We start from the raw sequence: 26008 nt of genomic DNA on the forward strand, positions 1-26008 counted from the left end.
TTGAATGGACTGAAGGTGTATTCACACGTGGCTGAGAGTGTTACCTCTCTCGCCTGGTTCGTAGACAGGAACGGGGGGGGGGGGGGGGATTTGTCGGGAGAGGGGTGGGGAGCAAAAAAGATATAGTCTTTAGACATTTGGGACAGGGACAGAGAAAGAGAGACATGTGCTGACTGCATTCTCTCTGGATTTTAAAAGCAGCACGGGCGATTGCTGCTGCAAGTTGTGGAGGTTTCCCCCAACAGGTGTACAGGGATAAAGCTGCTGGGACGTTTGTTCCCCTCCCTCCAGGAACTCTGTCCTATAACCAGCCTCCTCTCAGACGTCAGGAGGTCATTAATAACCAATTAGGAGGTCATGCAGGAGGCTATAAAGAGGGCTGAGAGATTGGTTTTCCCCCTCTGGACTGGAGAAGGTACACACACCACACTCCAGTCTCTGCCCACTGCCCCTCACACCCTGTCTGCCCTCACCCCCCTGCCTGCTTACAGCGACTGAGACAGGAGACAGTCTCTCTCCCATCCTCTCTCCCTCTCTCCCTCTCTCTCCTCACTCCCACTCTCCCTCTGTCCTCTCTCCCTCGCTCCTCTCTCCCCCTCTCTCCTCCACACCAATGGGCTCTGTCCTGCCCTCTGATGCTCTGGCTCTTAAAGCCGGCTTCAAGTCTCACGGCTTCTCGCTGGCGGAGATAATCACATCCGACATTCTACACAGCTTTCTGTACGGGAGGTGGAGGAATGTGTTGGGAGAGCAACTTTTCGAAGACAGAACTAACAGCGGCGGCCAGAAAATCGCCTTCACCGCCGAGGCGTTATCGCAATCCTTCACCGGAGGTGAGTGAGTGTGCGTGAGTGAGGGAGTGAGTGAGGGTGAGTGAGGGAGTGAGTGTGAGTGAGGGAGTGAGTGTGAGGGAGGGAGGGAGTGTGAGTGAGGGAGTGAGTGTGTGAGGGAGTGTGTGTGAGGGAGTGAGTGTGAGTGAGGGAGTGAGTGTGAGGGAGGGAGGGAGTGTGAGTGAGGGAGTGAGTGTGTGAGGGAGTGAGTGTGAGGGAGGGAGGGAGTGTGAGGGAGGGAGGGAGTGTGAGTGAGGGAGTGAGTGTGAGGGAGGGAGGGAGTGTGAGTGAGGGAGTGAGTGTGAGGGAGGGAGGGAGTGAATAAGTGAGTGAATGAATGTGTGAATGAGTGTGTGTAAATGAGTGAGTGATTTGTGATTGAGTGAGTGATTGAATAAGTGTGTGTGTGAGTGAGTGAGTGAGTGTGTGTGAGTGACTGTGTGAGTGAGTGTGTGTGTATGCGAGTGAGTGTGCGAGAGTGTGTGAGTGAGTGAGTGTGGTGTGTGAGTGACTGTGTGAGTGAGTGTGTGTGAGTGTGTGTGTGTATGTGTATGCGAGTGTGAGTGTGCGAGAGTGTGTGTGTGCGAGTGAGTGTGTGAGTGAGTGAGTGTGTGTGAGTGAGTGTGTGTGTGTGGAGTGAGAGTGTGTGAGTGAGTGAGAGTGAGTGTCTGTGAGAGTGAGTGAGTGACTGAGTGAGTAAGTGTGTAAGGAGTGAGTGAGAGTATGAGTGAGTGAGAGTGTGAGTGTGAGTGAGTGAGTGAGTGTGTAAGGAGTGAGTGAGAGTGAGAATGAGTGAGTGAGTGTGTAAGGAGTGAGTGAGAGTATGAGTGAGTGAGAGTGAGTGTGAGTGAGTGAGTGTGTGTAAGGAGTGAGTGAGAGTGAGAATGAGTGAGTGAGTGTGTAAGGAGTGAGTGAGAGTATGAGTGAGTGAGAGTGAGAGTGAGTGTGAGTGAGTGTGTGAGTGTGAGTGAGTGAGTGAATGAGTGTGTGTGTAAGGAGTGAGTGAGAGTGAGAATGAGTCAGTGAGTGAGTGGTGTTCCCAAAACCCGGACAACTCACTAAGGGAGCGAGAGGGAATCTGGGGAAATCGGCTCCAGACTCACAGGCTATGAGAATCACACCGGGAGCTAATCCCGGGAGATGTAACCGGGATCCCGCGTTAGCAGCAATCAAACCAGTCCTGGGTATATTGTCGATACCTTCGGCAAATATGGAATAATTCTTTCACCATTTAGGCGTTTTGCCAAAAATCTTTCGTTTCTTTTTCTGTGAGGATCTGGCAATTTGTAATGATTTTATTTTCCAGATTGTTATATTTAAAGGGGTTTGTGTCGGGTGGATCTCTGTTACAGGCTGCTGTGCTTAAATAAGATAAATTTCATTTTGTACAGGATTTAAAACAGGGTTTCAAATTTTCCCGGATTTCGATCGAAAAATCAAACCTGGGTTTAGTATTTGATATTTGAAATGTTGCCGCGGAATGTTCTGTGTTATTCTCGATGGTTAAGAATTTTTTTGAATTTGTTCATAGAATCGCAGAGACCATTCGGCCCATTGCGCCTGACCTAGCTCTTTAGAAGGCGCTATCTAATTGGTTTCCTCACCCCTGCTATGTTAACATTGCTCTCTGAAGCGTCTCCTGGTTAAAGGAAGATCCCAGTTCCTTATTGAGAGAGGATATTCCCGCTTGATTCAATTCTCAATCGGATTGATTCGCATCCCAGTGACAATCCTGTCCCGGTATCGGTTATTCTAAACCCGGGATTGAGAGGGGGGAGAGCGGCTGAACGGGGAGAGTCTGAATGGGCAGTTTAACCAGCAGTGAGTGGCTCTGTCTCTGGGGGGGTTACACTCACCCCCAGCCACCCCTCTCTGGGCTAACATTCTGTATCACACTCCCGTCCCGGACTCGCGGACAAATATTCTTACACAGTTAATTCTGTGGGTTTAAAAAAATCATCTGACAATTCGATTTATAAACGGAACGAATCCTAATTTAATCCCGATATAACCGCGATATAATCCCGATATAACCCAGATTTAACCCGATATAACCCCGATATAATCCCGATATAACCCAGATTTAACCCCGATATAATCCCGATATAACCCAGATTTATCCCAATATAATCCCGATATAACCCAGATTTTACCCCAATATAACCCTGATTTAACCCCAATATAACCCCGATATAACCTCGATATAACCCAGATTTAACCCCGATATAACCCAAATTTAACCTCGATATAACCCAGATATAACCCCATTATAACCCCGATATAACCTAGATTTAACCCTGATATGTTCCTGATATAATCCTGATCTGATCCGGAATTCGCCCAGGTGTAACTCGGATTTAACCCAGATTTAACCTAGGTGTATCTCGGATTTAACGCAGGTTTAGCCCAGGTATAACTCGGATTTAACCAGCCAAGTCTCTGCAGAGAGGAGGTGGGGGGCAGTTCCACTCTTGCCCAACGAAAGTACCTTTTCAATCACCTTTCCCGGACAGAGCAGCGAGCGAGGGCCTTCAATGGGTGTTGGGTCCTCCCTCTGTCTCTGTCCCTGTTGTGCTCAGGACCCTGCTCCGGCTTCCTGATGCTGCCGGTTAAACAAAGTGCCAGCGAAACATATGAGATGGCCGTGGAAAGATGAAATTCAACCTGCCAATGTTTAACTATCAGCTGAAACCGCCTGGTGTGAATTTTACCCCCTGTCTATTTGTTGCTATAATTGAATCCGTTCCTCATTTCCATCGGAACTGCCATTCCATTCCGTGTGAGGCTCCCTCCTCTTGGCTCAGGTTATTCCCAAGTCTGCCTAGTCCTCCACATTTCCTTGAAGATAGAGGAATCCGATCCACCGACTTTAGTGATGGAACCCCCGCCCGGCCCCCAGTTGTTGCTGTGTGACCGCCCCGAGTTCTTCGGTTCTAACCTTTCACCCACCTCTCCTTCCCCTCGCATTCAGAAGTTCAGAAGCTGTCGAGTTTGGTGCTCCCGTCCGAGGTGATTATCGCCCAGAGCTCCATCCCCGGGGAGGGACTGGGAATCTTCTCCAAGACCTGGATTAAACCCGGCACCGAAATGGGTCCATTCACCGGCAGAATAATCTCCCCGGAGCATGTGGACCTGTTCAAGAACAACAACCTGATGTGGGAGGTAAGGGACTGACACTGGGCCACACAGCTGGTTATAGGGGACTGCATTCCGCACATCTGGCTATAGGCGACTGCATTCCGCACATCTGGCTATAGGCGACTGCATTCCGCACATCTGGCTACAGGGGACAGCGTTCTGCACATCTGGTTAGAGGGACAACGCCTCTCAAATCTGGTTATAGGGGACAGCATTCCTTACATCTGTTTATGGGGATAACACCTCGCACATCTGGTTATATGGGACAGCATTCCTCACATCTGTTTTTGGGGATAGCACCTCACACATCTGGTTATAAGAGACAACATTCCGCACATCTGGTTATAGGAGACAGCAATTCGCATTTCTGTTTATGTGGATAACAGCTCGCACATCTGGTTATAAGGTACAGTATTCCTCACATCTGTTTATGGGGACAACACCTCGCAAATTTGGGTATAGGGACAACATTCTCACATCTGTTTATGGGGATAACACCTCGCACATCTGGTTATAGGGGACAACATTTCGCACCCCTGGTTATGGGGACAACATTCCGCAAATCTGGTTATAGGGGACAGCATTTCGCACATTTGGTTATGTGGATAACACCTCACATCTGGTTATAGGGAACAATGTTTCGCACACCTGGTTATGGGGACAACATTCCACACATCTGGTTATTGGGGACAAGGTCCGCACACTGATTTTAGGGGCCAGCACTCACATGCCTGGTTATACAGGACAATGTTTTACATTCCCGTTTACACGGAGCAGCATCCCACACAGCTGGTTATCTGGGACATCACCCATATATCCAGTCCTGCAAGGTAACGATCCCGACTGTGCAGAGCGCTCCACACACCTGGTAACATGGGGCAACAACCCACACACATCCCCGCTTATGGGCAATAATACACACAGCACCGCGGGTAATGTGAGTGTTTAGGAATAATACTCCGCATCCTGGGATTATAGAAGAAATTATTCCACATGTGAGTTACCGGGAGTAACACTGCATCCCCGGGGGAGGGGGTGGGTGCGGGGGGCGGGGGCGGAGTGCGGTTCCGGGGGATCGAATGCACCAGTCTCACTATTTAATCTTGTAGCGGTAAACGTGTTGCTGGGTTTGGATTGCTTTTAGCTCCAGTGAAGATACCCAGTGCAATCCAGAGTCCAGTCCAGCTTTGCCAGTGCTCTGTACCACCCAGTTCCACTCCAGCTGTGCCCCGGAACACAGGGGTTACAAAGTCTTGGTTCTATCAGCCTGTGCCTGTCTCTATACTCTGTGCGACTCCCCTGATGGGGATAGGTTATATTCCAGATGATACCAGGAGAATATTTTCCTGTGTGGATGGAAGAAAATTACAGCGGATGCTGGAATCTGTAACCAAAACTGAACATGCTGGAAAATCCCGGCGGGTCTGGCACCTGCTGAGATTTTCCAGCATTTTCCCTTTCGGTTCCTATGTGGATGATTAGAGTAGCTTGCTTTGAACATTCTTAAACAAGTGGGTGGGTTTCTGAATGTGTCCGGACACTTGGGCTGCTTAGAAAGAATGACTTCGGTCCTACAGAATAACCCTTAAAGCATAGGGGACAGGATCTCCCACACACTCCATACGGGCTGTTCATATCGGAATTAGAGACAGAATGGCTTTTTGGAAATAGCTCTCTCCTCTCTCTCTCTCTCTGTCTGTCTCTTCCTCGCCTTCTCTGTCTCTCTGTCTCTCGCTCTTTCTCGCTCTGTATCTCTCGCTCTCTGTCTCTATCTCTCCCTCTGTCTCTCTGTCTCACTCGCTCTGTCCCTCTCTCTGTGTCTCTCTGTCTCTGACTTGCTCGCTCTCTCTCTCTCCGTCTTTCTCTCTCTCTCTCTGTCTCGGTCTCGTTCTCTGCCTCATTCGCTCTCTCTCTCTGTCTCTCCCGCTCTGTCTCTCTCTCGCTCCGTCTCTCTCTCCCGCTCTGTCTCCCTCTGTCTCTCTCGCTCTCTCTCTGCCTTGCTTTCACTGTCTCGCTCTCTCTGTCTCTCCCTCTCTCTTCCTCTCTGTCCCCTGTTCCTCCTCCTTTACATGTTTGTCCCTCTCTCCCTCTATTTTGTCCCCGCAGCTCTCACTCTGTTGTTTTTTCACAGCTGTCTCCATCTCTCTTCTGTCATCTCTGTCTCAAAATACTGTGGCACAGTGGTTAGTACTGCTGCTTCACAGCGCCAGGGTAACAGGTTCGATTCCAGGCTTGGGTCACTGTCTGTGTGGAGTCGGCATGTTCTCCCCGTGTCTGCGTGGGTTTCTTTTGGGTGCTCCGGTTTCCTCCCACAGCCTGAAAGACGTGCTGGTTAGATGCAATGAAGTTGGCACACACTGGCGCCTGTTCAGGTACACTGAGGGAGAATTTAGCATGGTCAATGCACCTAACCAGCACGTCGTTCGGACTGTGGGAGGAAACCCACGCAGACACAGAGAGAACGTGCAGACTCTGCACAGACAATGACCAGAACCGGGAGTCACTGTGCCACTATGCCGCTCCCTCGGTTAATATCTTGGGTTAGTGCTGATTTCAGTGTCCCGGGTTAATGTTGATTTCAGTGTCCCGGGTTAATGTTGATTTCAGTGTCCCAGGTTAGTGTTGATTTCAGTTTCCTGGGATAGTGCTGATTTCAGTGTCCCGTGTTAGTGCTGATTTCAGTGTGCCGGGTTAATGCTGATTTCAGGGTCCTGGGATAATGCTGATTTAAGTGTCTTGGGTTAGTGCTGATTTCAGTGTCCCAGGTTAATGCTGATTTCAGTGTCCCAGGTTAGTGTTGATTTCAGTTTCGCGGGATAGTGCTGATTTCAGTGTCCCGGGTTAGTTCTGATTCCAGTGTTTCCGGTTTGTGCTGATTTCAGTGTCCTGGGTAAATGCTGATTCCAGTGTGTCTGGTTTGTGCTGATTTCAGTGTGCCGGGTTAGTGCTGATTTCAATGTCCAATGTTTGTGTTGATTTCACTGTCCCAGGGCAGTGCTGATTTCAGTGTCCTGTGTTAGTGCTGATTTCAGTGTCCCAGGCTAGTGCTGATTTCAGTGTCCGGGGTTCATGCTGATTTCAATGTCCTGAGTTTGTGCTGATTTGACTACCACAGGTTGGCGCTGATTTCAGTTTCCGGGGTTAGTGCTGATTTCAGTGTCCCAGATTAGTGCTGATTTCAGTGTCCCAGGTTAGTGTTGATTTCAGTGTCCCGTGTTAGTGCTGATTTCAGTGTCCTGGGATTGTGCTGCTTTCAGTGTCCTGGGTTAGTGCTGCTTTCAGTGTCCCGGGTTAGTGCTGATTTCAGTGTCCCAGGTTAGTGCTGATTTCAGTGTCCCAGGTTAGTGCTGATTTCAGTGTCCTGGGATGATGCTGATTTCAATGTCCTGGGATTGTGCTGCTTTCAGTGTCCCAGGTTAGTGCTGATTTCAGTGTCCTGGGATAGTGCTGATTTCAGTATCTTGGGTTAATGCTGATTTCAGTGACCCAGGTTATTGCTGATTTCAGTGTCCCGGGTTAGTGCTGATTTCAGTACCCTGGGTTAGTGCTGATTTCAGTGTCCCAGGTTAGTGCTGTTTTCAGTGTCCCAGGTTAGTGTTGATTTCAGTTTCCTGGGATAGTGCTGATTTCAGTGTCCTGGGTTACTGCTGATTCCAGTGTCTCTGGTTTGTGCTGATTTCAGTGTCCCGGGTTAATGCTGATTCCAGTGTGTCTGGTTTGTGCTGATTTCAGTGTCCCTGGTTAGTGTTGATTTCACTGTCCTGGGATGATGCTGATTTCAATGTCCTGGGATTGTGCTGCTTTCAGTGTCCCAGGTTAGTGCTGATTCGCGTGTCCCAGGATAGTGCTGATTTCAGTACCTCGGGTTAATGCTGATTTCAATGACCCGGCTTATTGCTGATTCCAGTGTCCTGAGTTAGTGCTGATTTCAGTTCCCTGGGTTAGTGCTGATTTCAGTGTCCTGGGTTAGTGCTGTTTTCAGTGTCCCAGGTTAGTGTTGATTTCAGTTTCCTGGGATAGTGCTGATTTCAGTGTCCCGGGTTAGTGCTGATTCCAGTGTCTCTGGTTTGTGCTGATTGCAGTGTCCCGGGTTAATGCTGATTCCAGTGTGTCTGGTTTGTGCTGATTTCAGTGTGCCGGGTGAGTGCTGATTTCAATGTGCCAGGCTAGTGCTGATTTCAGTGTCCGGGGTTCATGCTGATTTCAATGTCCTGGGTTTGTGCTGATTTGATTGTCTTGGGTTGGTGCTGATTTCAGTTTCCCGTGTTAGTGCAGATTTCAGTGTCCCAGGCTAGTGCTGATTTCAGTGTCCGGGGTTCATGCTGATTTCAATGTCCTGGGTTTGTGCTGATTTGACTGCCCCAGGTTGGCGCTGATTTCAGTTTCCGGGGTTAGTGCTGATTTCAGTGTGCCAGATTAGTGCTGATTTCAGTGTCCCAGGTTAGTGTTGATTTCAGTGTCCCGTGTTAGTGCTGATTTCAGTGTCCTGGGATTGTGCTGCTTTCAGTGTCCCGGGTTAGTGCTGCTTTCAGTGTCCCGGGTTAGTGCTGATTTCAGTGTCCCAGGTTAGTGCTGATTTCAGTGTCCCAGGTTAGTGCTAATTTCAGTGTCCTGGGATGATGCTGATTTCAATGTCCTGGGATTGTGCTGCTTTCAGTGTCCCAGGTTAGTGCTGATTCGAGTGTCCCAGGATAGTGCTGATTTCAGTACCTCGGGTTAATGCTGATTTCAGTGACCCGGCTTATTGCTGATTCCAGTGTCCTGGGTTAGTGCTGATTTCAGTTCCCTGGGTTAGTGCTGATTTCAGTGTCCTGGGTTAGTGTTGATTTCAGTTTCCTGGGATAGTGCTGATTTCAGTGTCCCGGGTTAGTGCTGATTCCAGTGTCTCTGGTTTGTGCTGATTGCAGTGTCCCGGGTTAATGCTGATTCCAGTGTGTCTGGTTTGTGCTGATTTCAGTGTGCCGGGTGAGTGCTGATTTCAATGTCCCGGATTTGTGTTGATTTCACTGTCCCAGGGTAGTGCTGATTTCAGTGTCCCGTGTTAGTGCTGATTTCAGTGTCCCAGGCTAGTGCTGATTTCAGTGTCCGGGGTTCATGCTGATTTCAATTTCCTGGGTTTGTGCTGATTTGATTGTCCCGGGTTAGTGCTGATTTCAGTGTGCCGGGATAGTGCTGATTTCAATGTCCCGTGTTTGTGTTGATTTCACTGTCCCAGGGTAGTGCTGATTTCAGTATCCCATGCTGGTGCTGATTTCAGTGTCCCAGGCTAGTGCTGATTTCAGTGTCCGGGGTTCATGCTGATTTCAATGTCCTGGGTTTGTGCTGATTTGATTGTCTTGGGTTGGTGCTGATTTCAGTTTCCCGGGTTAGTGCAGATTTCAGTGTCCCAGGTTAGTGCCGATTTCAGTGTCCCAGATTAGTGCTGATTTCAGTGTCCCGTGTTAGTGCTGATTTCAGTGCCCGAGGTTCATGCTGATTTCACGGTCCTGGATTTGTGCTGATGTGATTGTCCCGGGTTAGTGCTGATTTCAGTGTGCCTGGATAGTGCTGATTTCAATATCCCGTGTTTGTGTTGATTTCACTGTCCCAGGGTAGTGCTGATTTCAGTATCCCATGTTGGTGCTGATTTCAGTGTCCAGGCTAGTGCTGATTTCAGTGTCCGGGGTTCATGCTGATTTCAATGTCCTGGGTTTGTGCTGATTTGATTGTCTTGGGTTGGTGCTGATTTCAGTTTCCCGTGTTAGTGCAGATTTCAGTGTCCTGGGATTGTGCTGCTTTCAGTGTCCCGGGTTAGTGCTGATTTCAGTGTCCCGGGTTGGTGCTGATTTCAGTGTCCTGGCTTAGTGCTGATTTCAGTGTCCTGGGTTAGTGCTGATTTCTGCATCCCAGGATAGTGCTGATTTCAGTGTCCTGGGATAGTGCTGACTTCAATGTCCCGGGTTAGTGTTGATTTCAGTGTCCCGAGTTAGTGCTGATTTCCGCATCCCAGGAGTGTGCTGATTTCAGTGTCCTGGGTTGGTGCTGATTTCAGTGTCCCGGGTTAGTACTGTTTTCAGTGTCCCAGGTTAGTGTTGATTTCAGTGTCCTGGGAGAGTGCTGATTTCAGTGTCCCAGGTTAGTGCTGATTTCAGTGTCCCGAGTTAGTGCCGATTTCAGTGTCCTGGGATTGTGCTAATTTCAGTATCCCGGGTTAGTGCTAATTTCAGTGTCCCAGGTAAGTGCTGATTTCAAAATCCTGGGTTAATGCTGATTTCAGTGTCCTGGGTTACTGCTGATTCCAGTGTCTCTGGTTTTTACTGATTTCAATGTCCCGAGTGTGTGCTGATATTGGTGTCCCGGGCTAGTGCTGATTTCAGTGTTCCATGTTCGTGCTGATTTCACGTCCCGGGATAGAGCTGATTTCAGTGTCCCAGGTTAATGCTGATTTCAGTGTCCCATGTTCGTGTTGATTTCAGTGTCCCAGGTTAGTGCTGTTTTCAGTGTCCCGGGTTAGTGCTGATTTCAGTGTCCAAGGTTAGTGCTGATTTCAGTGTCCCTGGCTAGTGCTGATTTCAGTGTCCGGGGTTCATGCTGATTTCAATGTCCTGGGTTTGTGCTGATTTGATTGTCTTGGGTTGGTGCTGATTTCAGTTTGCCGGGTTAGTGTTAATTTCAGTGTCCCAGGTTAGTGCTGATTTCAGTGTCCCAGGTTAGTGTTGATTTCAGTGTCCCGTGTTAGTGCTGATTTCAGTGTCCTGGGATTGTGCTGATTTCAGAGTCCCAGGTTAATGTTGATTTCAGTGTCCCGGGTTGGTGCTAATTTCAGTGTCCTGAGTTCGTGCTGATTTCAGTGTCCCGGGTTAGTGTTGATTTCAGTGTCCCGGGTTAGTGCTGATTTCTGCATCCCAGGATAGTGCTGATTTCAGTGTCCTGGGATAGTGCTGACTTCAATGCCCCGGCTCAGTGTTGATTTCAGTGTCCTGGGTTTGTGCTGATTTCCGTATCCCAGGATAGTGCTGATTTCAGTGTCCTGGGTTGGTGCTGATTTCAGTGTCCTGGGTTGGTGCTGATTTCAGTGTCCCGGGTTAGTGCTGATTTCAGTGTCCCAGGTTTGTGTTGATTTCAGTGTCCTGGGAGAGTGCTGATTTCAGTGTCCCAGGTTAGTGCTGATTTCAGTGTCCCGAGTTAGTGCTGATTTCAGTGTCCTGGGATTGTGCTAATTTCAGTATCCCGGGTTCGTGCTAATTTCAGTGTCCCAGGTAAGTGCTGATTTCAAAATCCTGGGTTAATGCTGATTTCAGTGTCCTGGGTTACTGCTGATTCCTGTGTCTCTGGTTTGTGCTGATTTCAATGTCCCGAGTGTGTGCTGATATTGGTGTCCCGGGCTAGTGCTAATTTCAGTGTTCCATGTTCGTGCTGATTTCACGTCCCGGGATAGAGCTGATTTCAGTGTCTCAGGTTAATGCTGATTTCAGTGTCCCATGTTCGTGTTGATTTCAGTGTCCCAGGTTAGTGCTGTTTTCAGTGTCCCGGGTTAGTGCTGATTTCAGTGTCCCGGGTTAGTGCTGATTTCAGTGTCCCAGGATAGTGCTGATTTCAGTATCCCCAGTTAGTGCTGATTCCAGTGACGCGGGTTAATGCTAATTTCAGTGTCTCGGGTTAGTGCTGATTTCAGTGTCCCGGGTTAGTGCTGATTTCAGTGTCCCAGGTTAGTGTTGATTTCAGTGTTACTGGGTAGTGCTGATTTCAATGTCCCAGGTTAGTGCTGATATGAGTGTCCCAGGTTAGTGCTGATTTCAGTGTCGTGGCTTAGTTCTGATTTCAGTGTCCGGGGTTCATGCTGATTTCAATGTCCTGTGATAGTGCTGATTTCAGTGTCCTGGGATAGCGCTGATTTCCGTGTCCCGTGTTAGTGCTGATTTCAGTGTCTCAGGTTAGTGTTGATTTCACTGTCTTGGGATGATGCTGATTTCAATGTCCTGGGATTGTGCTGCTTTCAGTGTCCCAGGTTAGTGCTGATTTCAATGTCCTGGGATAGTTCTGATTTCAGTGTCCTGGGATAGTGCAGGTTTCCGTGTCCTGGCTTAATGCTGATTTCAGTGTCCCACATTAATGCTGACTCCAGTGTTCCTGAACAGTGCTGATTCCAGTGTCTCTGGTTTGTGCTGATTTCAGTGTCCCAGGTTAGTGCTGATTTCAGTATCCTGGGTTAGTGCTGATTTCAGTGTCCCGGGTTAGTGCGGATTTCACTGTCCTGGGTTCGTGATGATTTCAGTGTCACGGATTAGTGCTGATTTCAGTGTCCCAGGTTAATGTTGATTTCAATGTCCTGGGATAATGCTGATTTCAGTGTCCTGGGATTCTGCTGTTTTCAGTGTCCCGGGTTAGTGCTGATTTCACTGTCCCAGGTTAGTATTGATTTCACTGTCCTGGGATGATGGTGATTTCAATGTCCTGGGATTGTGCTGCTTTCAGTGTCCCAGGTTAGTGCTGATTTCAGTATTTCGGGTTAATGCTGATTTCAGTGTGTCTGGTTTGTACTAATTTCACTGTGCTGGGTTAGTGCTGATTTCAACGTCCCGGGTTTGTGTTGATTTGACTGTCGCAGGGTAGTGCAGATTTCAGTGTCCCGTGTTAGTGCTGATTTCAGTGTCCGGGTTTCATGCTGATTTCAATGTCCTCGGATTGTGCTGATGTGATAGTCCCAGGTTAGTGCTCATTTCAGTGTCCGGGGTTCATGCTGATTTCAATGTCCTGGGTTTGTGCTGATTTGATTGTCCCGGGTTAGTGCTGATTTCAGTGTCCCGGGTTAGTGCTGATTTCAGTGTCCCGGGTTAGTGCTGATTTCAGTGTCCTGGGTTCGTGCTGATATCAGTGTTCCTGGGTAGTGCTGATTTCAGTGCCCTGGGTTCGTGTTGATTCCAGTGTCCCGGGTTAGTGCTGCTTTCAATGTCCCAGGCTAGTGCCGATTTCAGTGTCCAAGGTTAGTGCTGATTTCAGTGTCCCAGGATAGTGCTGATTTCAGTGTCCAAGGTTAGTGCTGATTCCAGTGACCTGGGTTAATGCTGATTTCAGTGTCTCAGGTTAGTACTGGCTTCAGTGTCCCAGGACAGTGCTGATTCCAGTGTCTCAGGTTAGTGCTGATTTCAGTGTCCCGGATTAGTGCTGATTTCAGTGTCCGAGGTTAGTGTTGATTTCAATGTCCTGGGATTGTGCTGCTTTCAGTGTCCCAGGTTAGTGCTGATTTCAGTGTCCCAAGATTGTGCTGATTTCAGTTACTCGGGTTAATGCTGATTTCAGTGACCTGGGTTATTGCTCATTCCAGTGTCCCGGGTTGGTGCTGATTTCAGTTTCCCGGGTTAGTGCTGATTTCAGTGTCCCAGGTTCGTGTTGATTTCAGTGTCCTGTGTTAGTGCTGATTTCCGTGTCCTGGGATTGTACTGCTTTCAGTGTCCCGGGTTAGTGCTGATTTCAGTGTCCCGGGTTGGTGCTGATTTCAGTGTCCCGGGTTAGTGCTGATTTCAGTGTCCCGGGTTAGTGCTGACTTCAGTGTCCCGTGTTAGTGCTGATTTCAGTGTCCCAGGTTAGTGTTGATTTCGTGTCCTGGGATGATGCTGATTTCAATGTCCTGGGATTGTACTGCTTTCAGTGTCCCAGGTTAGTGCTGATTTCAATGCCCTGGGATAGTGCTGATTTCAGTGTCCTGGGATAGTGCTGATTTCCGTGTCTTGGGTTAATGCTGATTTTAGTATCCCACGTTAATGCTGACTACAGTGTCCCTGGACAGTGCTGATTCCAGTGTCTCTGGTTTGTGCTGATTTCAGTGTCTTGGATTAGTGCTGGTTTTATTGTCCCAGGTTAGTGTTGATTTCAATGTCCTGGGATAATGCTGATTTCAATGACCTGGGATTGTGCTGCTTTCAGTGTCCCGGGTTAGTGCTGATTTCAGTGTCCCGGGTTAGTGCTGATTTCAGTGTCCCGGGTTAGTGCTGAGTTCAGTGTCCCAGGTTAGTGTTGATGTCACTGTCCTGGGATGATGCTGATTTCAATGTCCTGGGATTGTGCTGCTTTCAGTGTCCCAGGTTAGTGCTGAGTACTGTGTCCTGGGATGGTGCTGATTTCAGTATCTCGGGTTAATGCTGATTTCAGTGACCCGGGTTATTGCTGATTCCACTGTTCCGGGTTAGTGCTGATTTCAGTACGCTGGGTTTGTGCTGTTTTCGGTGCCCCAGGTTAGTTTTGATTTCAGTTTCCTGGGATAGTGCTGATTTCAGTGTCCGGGGTTAGTGCTGCTTCCAGTGTCTCTGGTTTGTGCTGATTTCAGTGTCCTGGGTTAATGCTGATGCCAGTGTGTCTGGTGTGTGCTGATTTCAGTGTGCTGGATTAGTGCTGATTTCAATGTCCCGGGTTTGTGTTGATTTCACTGTCCCAGGGTAGTGCTGATTTCAGTGTCCCGTGTTAGTGCTGATTTCAGTGTCCCGGGCTAGTGCTAATTTCTGTGTCCGGGGTTCATGCTGATTTCAATGTCCTGGGTTTGTGCTGATTTGATTGTCCCGGGTTGGTGCTGATTTCAGTATCCCAGGTTAGTGCTGATTTCAGTGTCCCAGGTTAGTGCTGATTTCAGTGTCCTGGGTTAGTGCTGCTTTCAGTGTCCCAGGTTAGTGTTGATTTCAGTTTCTTGGGATAGCGCTGATTACAGTGTGCGGGGTTCATGCTGATTTCAATGTCCTGGGTTTGTGCTGATTTGATTGTCCCGGGTTCGTATTGATTTCAGTATCCCAGGTTAGTGCTGATTTCAGTGTCCCAGATTAGTGCTGATTTCAGTGTCCTGGGTTAGTGCTGTTTTCAATGTCCCAGGTTAGTGTTGATTTCCGTTTCTTGGGATAGTGCTGATTTCAGTGTCCCGGGTTAGTGCTGATTCCAGTGTCTCTGGTTTGTGCTGATTTCAGTGTCCCGGGCTAATGCTGATTCCAGTGTGTCTGCTTTGTGCTGATTTCAGTGTGCCGGGTTAGTGCTGATTTCAATGTCCTGGATTTGTGTCGATTTCACTGTCGCAGGGTAGTGCTGATTTCAGTGTCCCATGTTAGTGCTAATTTCAGTGTCTGGGGTTCATGCTGATTTCAATGTCCTCGGATTGTGCTGATGTGATTGTCCCGGGTTAGTGCAGATTTCAGTGTCCAGGATTCATGCTGATTTCAATGTCCTGGGTTAGTGCTGATTTCAATGTCCTGGGATAGTGCTGATTTCAGTTTCCTGGGATAGTGCTGATTTCCGTGTCCTGGCTTAATGCTGATTTCAGTGTCCCACATTAATGCTGACTCCAGTGTTCCTCAACAGTGCTGATTCCAGTGTCTCTGGTTTGTGCTGATTTCAGTGTCCCAGGTTAGTGCTGATTTCAGTATCCTGGGTTAGTGCTGATTTCAGTGTCCCGGGTTAGTGCGGATTGCACTGTCCCGGGTTCGTGATGATTTCAGTGTCACGGATTAATGCTGATTTCAGTGTCCCAGGTTAGTGTTGAGTTCAATGTCCTGTGATAATGCTGATTTCAGTGTCCTGGGATTGTGCTGTTTTCAGTGTCCCGGGTTAGTGCTGATTTCACTGTCCTGGGATGATGCTGATTTCAATGTCCTGGGATTGTGCTGCTTTCAGTGTCCCAGGTTAGTGCTGATTTCAGTGTCCTGGGATGGTTCCTATTTCAGTATTTCGGGTTAATGCTGATTTCAGTGTCCCGGGTTAATGCTGATTCCAGTGTGTCTGGTTTGTGCTGATTTCAGTGTGCTGCGTTAGTGCTGATTTCAATGTCCCGGGTTTGTGTTGATTTGACTGTCGCAGGGTAGTGCTGATTTCAGTGTCCCGGGTTTGTGTTGACTTGACTGTCGCAGGGTAGTGCTGATTTCAGTGTCCCGTGTTAGTGCTGATTTCAGTGTCCGGGGTTCATGCTGATTTCAATGTCCTCGGATTGTGCTGATGTGATTGTCCCGCGTTAGTGCAGATTTCAGTGTCCGGGGTTCATGCTGATTTCAATGTCCTGGGTTTGTGCTGATTTGATTGTCCCGGGTTAGTGCTGATTTCAGTGCCCCAGGTTAGTGCTGATTTCAGTGTCCTGGGTTCGTGCTGATATCAGTGTTCCTGGGTAGTGCTGATTTCAGTGTCCTGGGTTCGTGCTGATTCCAGTGTCCCGGTTAGTGCTGCTTTCAATGTCCCAGGCTAGTGCCGATTTCAGTGTCCAAGGTTAGTGCTGATTTCAGTGTCCCAGGATAGTGCTGATTTCAGTGTCCAAGGTTAGTGCTGATTCCAGTGACCTGGGTTAATGCTGATTTCAGTGTCTCGGGTTAGTCCTGGTTTCACTGTCCCGGGACAGTGCTGATTCCAGTGTCTCAGGTTCGTGCTGATTTCAGTGTCCCGGATTAGTGCTGATTTCAGTGTCCGAGGTTAGTGTTGATTCAATGTCCTGGGATTGTGCTGCTTTCAGTGTCCCAGGTTAGTGCTGATTTCAGTGTCCCAGGATTGTGCTGATTTCAGTTACTCGGGTTAATGCTGATTTCAGTGACCCGGGTTATTGCTGATTCCAGTGTCCCGGGTTGGTGCTGATTTCAGTTTCCCGGGTTAGTGCTGATTTCAGTGTCCCAGGTTCGTGTTGATTTCAGTGTCCTGTGTTAGTGCTGATTTCAGTGTCCTGGGATTGTACTGCTTTCAGTGTCCCGGGTTAGTGCTGATTTCAGTGTCCCGGGTTGGTGCTGATTTCAGTGTCCCGGGTTAGTGCTGACTTCAGTGTCCCGTGTTAGTGCTGATTTCAGTGTCCCAGGTTAGTGTTGATTTCATGTCCTGGGATGATGCTGATTTCAATGTCCTGGGATTGTACTGCTTTCAGTGTCCCAGGTTAGTGCTGATTTCAATGCCCTGGGATAGTGCTGATTTCAGTGTCCTGGGATAGTGCTGATTTCCGTGTCTTGGGTTAATGCTGATTTTAGTATCCCACGTTAATGCTGACTACAGTGTCCCTGGACAGTGCTGATTCCAGTGTCTCTGGTTTGTGCTGATTTCAGTGTCCTGGATTAGTGCTGGTTTTATTGTCCCAGGTTAGTGTTGATTTCAATGTCCTGGGATAATGCTGATTTCAGTGACCTGGGATTGTGCTGCTTTCAGTGTCCCGGGTTCGTGCTGATTTCAGTGTCCCGGGTTAGTGCTGATTTCAGTGTCCCGGGTTAGTGCTGAGTTCAGTGTCCCAGGTTAGTGTTGATGTCACTGTCCTGGGATGATGCTGATTTCAATGTCCTGGGATTGTACTGCTTTCAGTATCCCAGGTTAGTGCTGAGTACTGTGTCCTGGGATGGTGCTGATTTCAGTATCTCGGGTTAATGCTGATTTCAGTGACCCGGGTTATTGCTGATTCCACTGTTCCGGGTTAGTGCTGATTTCAGTACCCTGGTTTTGTGCTGTTTTCGGTGCCCCAGGTTAGTTTTGATTTCAGTTTCCTGGGATAGTGCTGATTTCAGTGTCCGGGGTTAGTGCTGCTTCCAGTGTCTCTGGTTTGTGCTGATTTCAGTGTCCTGGGTTAATGCTGATGCCACTGTGTCTGGTGTGTGCTGATTTCAGTGTGCTGGGTTAGTGCTGATTTCAATGTCCCGGGTTTGTGTTGATTTCACTGTCCCAGGGTAGTGCTGATTTCAGTGTCCCGGGTTTGTGTTGATTTCACTGTCCCAGGGTAGTGCTGATTTCAGTGTCCCGGGCTAGTGCTGATTTCCGTGTCCCAGGTTAGTGTTGATTTCAGTTTCTTGGGATAGCGCTGATTACAGTGTGCGGGGTTCATGCTGATTTCAATGTCCTGAGTTTGTGCTGATTTGATTGTCCCGGGTTCGTATTGATTTCAGTATCCCAGGTTAGTGCTGTTTTCACAGTCCCAGGGTAGTGCTGATTTCAGTGTCCCGGGCTAGTGCTGATTTCTGTGTCCGGGGTTCATGCTGATTTCAATGTCCTGGGTTTGTGCTGATTTGATTGTCCCGGGTTGGTGCTGATTTCAGTTTCCCGGGTTAGTGCTGATTTCAGTGTCCCAGGTTAGTGCTGATTTCAGTGTCCTGGGTTAGTGCTGTTTTCAATGTCCCAGGTTAGTGTTGATTTCAGTTTCTTGGGATAACGCTGATTACAGTGTGTGGGGTTCATGCTGATTTCAATGTCCTGAGTTTGTGCTGATTTGATTGTCCCGGGTTCGTATTGATTTCAGTATCCCAGGTTAGTGCTGATTTCAGTGTCCCAGGTTAGTGCTGATTTCAGTGTCCCGGGTTAGTGCTGATTCCAGTGTCTCTGGTTTGTGCTGATTTAAGTGTCCCGGGTTAATGCTGATTCCAGTGTGTCTGGTTTGTGCTGATTTCAGTGTGCCGGGTTAGTGCTGATTTCAATGTCCTGGATTTGTGTTGATTTCACGGTCGCAGGGTAGTGCTGATTTCAGTGTCCCGTGTTAGTGATGATTTCTGTGTCTGGGGTTCATGCTGATTTCAACGTCCTCGGATTGTGCTGATGAGATTGTCCCGGGTTAGTGCTGATTTCAGTGTCCAGGGTTCATGCTGATTTCAATGTCCTGGGTTTGTGCTGATTTATTGTCCCGGGTTAGTGCTGATTTCAGTGTCCCGGGTTAGTGCTGATTTCAGTGTCCCAGATTAGTGTTGATTACAGTGTCCCGTGTTAGTGCTGATTTCAGTGTCCTGGGTTCGTGCTGATTTCAGTGTTCCTGGGTAGTGCTGATTTCAGTGTCCTGGGTTCGTGCTGATTTCAGTCTCCTGGGTTAGTGCTGCTTTCAATGTCCCGGGCTAGTACCAATTTCAGTGTCCAAGGTTAGTGCTGATTTCAGTGTCCCAGGATAGTGCTGATTTCAGTGTCCAAGGTTAGTGCTGATTCCAGTGACCCGGGTTAATGCTGATTTCAGTGTCTCTGGTTAGTGCAGATTTCAGTGTCCCGGATTAGTGCTGATTTATGTGTCCCAGGTTAGTGTTGATTTCAATGTCCTGGGATACTGCTGATTTCAGTGTCCTGGGATTGTGCTGCTTCCAGTGTCCCGGGTTAGTGCTGATTCCAGTGTCCCGGGTTAGTGCGGATTTCAGTACCTTGGGTTAGTGCTGATTTCAGACCCCTGGGTTAGTGCTGTTTTCAGTGTCCCAGGTTAGCGTTGATTTCAGTTTCCTGGGATAGTGCTGATTTCAGTGTCCTGGGTTAGTGCTGATTCCAGTGTCTCTGGTTTGTGCTGATTTCAGTGTCCCGGGTTAATGCTGATTCCAGTGTGTCTGCTTTGTGCTGATTTCAGTGTGCCTGGTTAGTGCTGATTTCAATGCCCCAGGTTTGTGTTGATCTCACTGTCCCAGGGTAGTGCTGATTTCAGTATCCCGTGTTAGTGCTGATTTCAGTGTCCGGGGTTCATGCTGATTTCAATGTCCTCGGTTACTGCTGATTTGATTGTCCCGGGTTAGTGCAGATTTCAGTGTCCGGGGTTCATGCTGATTTCAATGTCCTGGGTTTTTGCTGATTTAATTGTCCCGGGTCAGTGCTGATTTCAGTGTCCCGGGTTAGTGCTGATTTCAGTGTCCCAGGTTAGTGTTGATTTCAGTGTCCTGTGTTAGTGCTGATTTCAGTGTCCTGGGTTCGTGCTGATTTCAGTGTTCCTGGGTCGTGCTGATTTCAGTGTCCTGGGTTCGTGCTGATTTCAGTGTCCTGGGTTAGTGCTGCTTTCAATGTCCCGGGCTAGTGCTGATTTCAGTGTCCAAGGTTAGTGCTGATTTCAGTGTCCCAGGATAGTGCTGATTTCAGTGTCCCGAGTTAGTGCTGATTTCAGTGTCCTGGGATTGTGCTAATTTCAGTATCCCAGGTTAGTGCTAATTTCAGTGTCCCAGGTAAGTGCTGATTTCAAAATCCTGGGTTAATGCTGATTTCAGTGTCCTGGGTTACTGCTGATTCCAGTGTCTCTGGTTTGTGCTGATTTCAATGTCCCGAGTGTGTGCTGATATTGGTGTCCCGGGCTAGTGCTAATTTCAGTGTTCCATGTTCGTGCTGATTTCACGTCCCGGGATAGAGCTGATTTCAGTGTCTCAGGTTAATGCTGATTTCAGTGTCCCAGGTTAGTGCTGTTTTCAGTGTCCCGGGTTAGTGCTGATTTCAGTGTCCAAGGTTAGTGCTGATTTCAGTGTCCAAGGTTAGTGCTGATTTCAGTGTCCCAGGATAGTGCTGATTTCAGTGTCCAATGTTAGTGCTGATTCCAGTGACCTGTCTTAATGCTAATTTCAGTGTCTCGGGTTAGTGCTGATTTCAGTGTCCCGGGTTAGTGCTGATTTCAGTGTCCCAGGTTAGTGTTGATTTCAGTGTTACTGGGTAGTGCTGATTTCAATGTCCCAGGTTAGTGCTGATTTCCGTGTCCCATGTTAGTGCTGATTTCAGTGTCTCAGGTTAGTGTTGATTTCACTGTCTTGGGATGATGCTGATTCCAATGTCCTGGGATTGTGCTGCTTTCAGTGTCCCGGGTTAGTGCTGATTTCAGTGTCCCGGGTTAGTGCTGAGTTCAGTGTCCCAGGGTAGTGTTGATGTCACTGTCCTGGGATGATGCTGATTTCAATGTCCTGGGATTGTGCTGCTTTCAGTGTCCCAGGTTAGTGCTGAGTACTCTGTCCTGGGATGGTGCTGATTTCAGTATCTCGGGTTAATGCTGATTTCAGTGACCCGGGTTATTGCTGATTCCACTGTTCCGGGTTAGTGCTGATTTCAGTACCCTGGGCTTGTGCTGTTTTCGGTGCCCCAGGTTAGTTTTGATTTCAGTTTCCTGGGATAGTGCTGATTTCAGTGTCCGGGGTTAGTGCTGCTTCCAGTGTCTCTGGTTTGTGCTGATTTCAGTGTCCTGGGTTAATGCTGATGCCAGTGTGTCTGGTGTGTGCTGATTTCAGTGTGCTGGGTTAGTGCTGATTTCAATGTCCCGGGTTTGTGTTGATTTCACTGTCCCAGGGTAGTGCTGATTTCAGTGTCCCGTGTTAGTGCTGATTTCAGTGTCCCGGGCTAGTGCTGATTTCTGTGTCCGGGGTTCATGCTGATTTCAATGTTCTGGGTTTGTGCTGATTTGATTGTCCCGGGTTGTTGCTGATTTCAGTATCCCAGGTTAGTGCTGATTTCAGTGTCCCAGGTTAGTGCTGATTTCAGTGTCCTGGGTTAGTGCTGCTTTCAGTGTCCCAGATAAGTGTTGATTTCAGTTTCTTGGGATAGCGCTGATTACAGTGTGCGGGGTTCATGCTGATTTCAATGTCCTGGGTTTGTGCTGATTTGATTGTCCCGGGTTCGTATTGATTTCAGTATCCCAGGTTAGTGCTGATTTCAGTGTCCCAGATTAGTGCTGATTTCAGTGTCCTGGGTTAGTGCTGTTTTCAATGTCCCAGGTTAGTGTTGATTTCCGTTTCTTGGGATAGTGCTGATTTCAGTGTCCCGGGTTAGTGCTGATTCCAGTGTCTCTGGTTTGTGCTGATTTCAGTGTCCCGGGCTAATGCTGATTCCAGTGTGTCTGCTTTGTGCTGATTTCAGTGTGCCGGGTTAGTGCTGATTTCAATGTCCTGGATTTGTGTCGATTTCACTGTCGCAGGGTAGTGCTGATTTCAGTGTCCCATGTTAGTGCTAATTTCAGTGTCTGGGGTTCATGCTGATTTCAATGTCCTCGGATTGTGCTGATGTGATTGTCCCGGGTTAGTGCAGATTTCAGTGTCCAGGATTCATGCTGATTTCAATGTCCTGGGTTAGTGCTGATTTCAATGTCCTGGGATAGTGCTGATTTCAGTTTCCTGGGATAGTGCTGATTTCCGTGTCCTGGCTTAATGCTGATTTCAGTGTCCCACATTAATGCTGACTCCAGTGTTCCTCAACAGTGCTGATTCCAGTGTCTCTGGTTTGTGCTGATTTCAGTGTCCCAGGTTAGTGCTGATTTCAGTATCCTGGGTTAGTGCTGATTTCAGTGTCCCGGGTTAGTGCGGATTGCACTGTCCCGGGTTCGTGATGATTTCAGTGTCACGGATTAATGCTGATTTCAGTGTCCCAGGTTAGTGTTGAGTTCAATGTCCTGTGATAATGCTGATTTCAGTGTCCTGGGATTGTGCTGTTTTCAGTGTCCCGGGTTAGTGCTGATTTCACTGTCCTGGGATGATGCTGATTTCAATGTCCTGGGATTGTGCTGCTTTCAGTGTCCCAGGTTAGTGCTGATTTCAGTGTCCTGGGATGGTTCCTATTTCAGTATTTCGGGTTAATGCTGATTTCAGTGTCCCGGGTTAATGCTGATTCCAGTGTGTCTGGTTTGTGCTGATTTCAGTGTGCTGCGTTAGTGCTGATTTCAATGTCCCGGGTTTGTGTTGATTTGACTGTCGCAGGGTAGTGCTGATTTCAGTGTCCCGGGTTTGTGTTGACTTGACTGTCGCAGGGTAGTGCTGATTTCAGTGTCCCGTGTTAGTGCTGATTTCAGTGTCCGGGGTTCATGCTGATTTCAATGTCCTCGGATTGTGCTGATGTGATTGTCCCGCGTTAGTGCAGATTTCAGTGTCCGGGGTTCATGCTGATTTCAATGTCCTGGGTTTGTGCTGATTTGATTGTCCCGGGTTAGTGCTGATTTCAGTGCCCCAGGTTAGTGCTGATTTCAGTGTCCTGGGTTCGTGCTGATATCAGTGTTCCTGGGTAGTGCTGATTTCAGTGTCCTGGGTTCGTGCTGATTCCAGTGTCCCAGTTAGTGCTGCTTTCAATGTCCCAGGCTAGTGCCGATTTCAGTGTCCAAGGTTAGTGCTGATTTCAGTGTCCCAGGATAGTGCTGATTTCAGTGTCCAAGGTTAGTGCTGATTCCAGTGACCTGGGTTAATGCTGATTTCAGTGTCTCGGGTGAGTACTGGTTTCAGTGTCCCGGGACAGTGCTGATTCCAGTGTCTCAGGTTAGTGCTGATTTCAGTGTCCCGGATTAGTGCTGATTTCAGTGTCCGAGTTTAGTGTTGATTCAATGTCCTGGGATTGTGCTGCTTTCAGTGTCCCAGGTTAGTGCTGATTTCAGTGTCCCAGGATTGTGCTGATTTCAGTTACTCGGGTTAATGCTGATTTCAGTGACCCGGGTTATTGCTGATTCCAGTGTCCCGGGTTGGTGCTGATTTCAGTTTCCCGGGTTAGTGCTGATTTCAGTGTCCCAGGTTCGTGTTGATTTCAGTGTCCTGTGTTAGTGCTGATTTCAGTGTCCTGGGATTGTACTGCTTTCAGTGTCCCGGGTTAGTGCTGATTTCAGTGTCCCGGGTTGGTGCTGATTTCAGTGTCCCGGGTTAGGGCTGATTTCAGTGTCCCGGGTTAGTGCTGACTTCAGTGTCCCGTGTTAGTGCTGATTTCAGTGTCCCAGGTTAGTGTTGATTTCATGTCCTGGGATGATGCTGATTTCAATGTCCTGGGATTGTACTGCTTTCAGTGTCCCAGGTTAGTGCTGATTTCAATGCCCTGGGATAGTGCTGATTTCAGTGTCCTGGGATAGTGCTGATTTCCGTGTCTTGGGTTAATGCTGATTTTAGTATCCCACGTTAATGCTGACTACAGTGTCCCTGGACAGTGCTGATTCCAGTGTCTCTGGTTTGTGCTGATTTCAGTGTCCTGGATTAGTGCTGATTTTATTGTCCCAGGTTAGTGTTGATTTCAATGTCCTGGGATAATGCTGATTTCAGTGACCTGGGATTGTGCTGCTTTCAGTGTCCCGGGTTAGTGCTGATTTCAGTGTCCCGGGTTAGTGCTGATTTCAGTGTCCCGGGTTAGTGCTGAGTTCAGTGTCCCAGGTTAGTGTTGATGTCACTGTCCTGGGATGATGCTGATTTCAATGTCCTGGGATTGTGCTGCTTTCAGTGTCCCAGGTTAGTGCTGAGTACTGTGTCCTGGGATGGTGCTGATTTCAGTATCTCGGGTTAATGCTGATTTCAGTGACCCGGGTTCTTGCTGATTCCACTGTTCCAGGTTAGTGCTGATTTCAGTACCCTGGGTTTGTGCTGTTTTCGGTGCCCCAGGTTATTTTTGATTTCAGTTTCCTGGGATAGTGCTGATTTCAGTGTCCGGGGTTAGTGCTGCTTCCAGTGTCTCTGGTTTGTGCTGATTTCAGTGTCCTGGGTTAATGCTGACGCCAGTGTGTCTGGTGTGTGCTGATTTCAGTGTGCTGGGTTAGTGCTGATTTCAATGTCCCGGGTTTGTGTTGATTTCACTGTCCCAGGGTAGTGCTGATTTCAGTGTCCCGGGTTTGTGTTGATTTCACTGTCCCAGGGTAGTGCTGATTTCAGTGTCCCGGGCTAGTGCTGATTTCTGTGTCCCAGGTTAGTGTTGATTTCAGTTTCTTGGGATAGCGCTGATTACAGTGTGCGGGGTTCATGCTGATTTCAATGTCCTGAGTTTGTGCTGATTTGATTGTCCAGGGTTCGTATTGATTTCAGTATCCCAGGTTAGTGCTGATTTCAGTGTCCCAGGTTAGTGCTGATTTCACTGTCCCAGGGTAGTGCTGATTTCAGTGTCCCGGGCTAGTGCTGATTTCTGTGTCCGGGGTTCATGCTTATTTCAATGTCCTGGGTTTGTGCTGATTTGATTGTCCCGGGTTGGTGCTGATTTCAGTGTCCCAGGTTAGTGCTGATTTCAGTGTCCCGGGTTAGTGCTGTTTTCAATGTCCCAGGTTAGTGTTGATTTCAGTTTCTTGGGTTAACGCTGATTACAGTGTGTGGGGTTCATGCTGATTTCAATGTCCTGAGTTTGTGCTGATTTGATTGTCCCGGGTTCGTATTGATTTCAGTATCCCAGGTTAGTGCTGTTTTCAGTGTCCCAGGTTAGTGTTGATTTCCGTTTCTTGGGATAGTGCTGATTTCAGTGTCCCGGGTTAGTGCTGATTCCAGTGTCTCTGGTTTGTGCTGATTTAAGTGTCCCGGGTTAATGCTGATTCCAGTGTGTCTGCTTTGTGCTGATTTCAGTGTGCCGGGTTAGTGCTGATTTCAATGTCCTGGATTTGTGTTGATTTCACGGTCGCAGGGTAGTGCTGATTTTAGTGTCCCGTGTTAGTGATGATTTCTGTGTCTGGGGTTCATGCTGATTTCAATGTCCTCGGATTGTGCTGATGAGATTGTCCCGGGTTAGTGCTGATTTCAGTGTCCAGTGTTCATGCTGATTTCAATGTCCTGGGTTTGTGCTGATTTATTGTCCCGGGTTATTGCTGATTTCAGTGTCCCGGGTTAGTGCTGATTTCAGTCTCCCAGATTAGTGTTGATTACAGTGTCCCGTGTTAGTGCTGATTTCAGTGTCCTGGGTTCGTGCTGATTTCAGTGTTCCTGGGTAGTGCTGATTTCAGTGTCCTGGGTTCGTGCTGATTTCAGTCTCCTGGGTTAGTGCTGCTTTCAATGTCCCGGGCTAGTACCAATTTCAGTGTCCAAGGTTAGTGCTGATTTCAGTGTCCCAGGATAGTGCTGATTTCAGTGACCAAGGTTAGTGCTGATTCCAGTGACCCGGGTTAATGCTGATTTCAGTGTCTCTGGTTAGTGCAGATTTCAATGTCCCGAATTAGTGCTGATTTCAGTGTCCCAGGTTAGTGTTGATTTCAATGTCCTGGGATACTGCTGATTTCAGTGTCCTGGGATTGTGCTGCTTCCAGTGTCCCGGGTTAGTGCTGATTCGAGTGTCCCGGGTTAGTGCTGATTTCAGTACCTTGGGTTAGTGCTGATTTCAGACCCCTGGGTTAGTGCTGTTTTCAGTGTCCCAGGTTAGCGTTGATTTCAGTTTCCTGGGATAGTGCTGATTCCAGTGTCTCTGGTTTGTGCTGATTTCAGTGTCCTGGGTTAATGCTGATGCCAGTGTGTCTGGTGTGTGCTGATTCCAGTGTGCTGGATTAGTGCTGATTTCAATGTCCCGGGTTTGTGTTGATTTCACTGTCCCAGGGTAGTGCTGATTTCAGTGTCCCGTGTTAGTGCTGATTTCAGTGTCCCGTGCTAGTGCTGATTTCTGTGTCCGGGGTTCATGCTGATTTCAATGTCCTGGGTTTGTGCTGATTTGATTGTCCCGGGTTGTTGCTGATT

At 48.3% G+C, this 26008-nt stretch overlaps 1 protein-coding gene across 1 annotated transcript in view; it reads left to right on the forward strand.

Moving 5' to 3' along the window:
• The first annotated feature begins 613 nt into the window (after nt 1-613).
• prdm12a (PR domain containing 12a) overlaps nt 614-26008 on the forward strand; it is an 87656-nt gene continuing 62261 nt past the window's right edge. Inside the window, exons 1-2 of the mRNA XM_078227579.1 lie at nt 614-833; nt 3802-3992. Of these exons, the coding sequence (XP_078083705.1) occupies nt 614-833; nt 3802-3992 (411 nt within the window). The remainder of the gene's footprint in view (nt 834-3801; nt 3993-26008) is intronic.

Source organism: Mustelus asterias, chromosome 13 (assembly GCF_964213995.1).
Source record: "Mustelus asterias chromosome 13, sMusAst1.hap1.1, whole genome shotgun sequence".
NCBI lineage: Eukaryota > Metazoa > Chordata > Chondrichthyes > Carcharhiniformes > Triakidae > Mustelus > Mustelus asterias.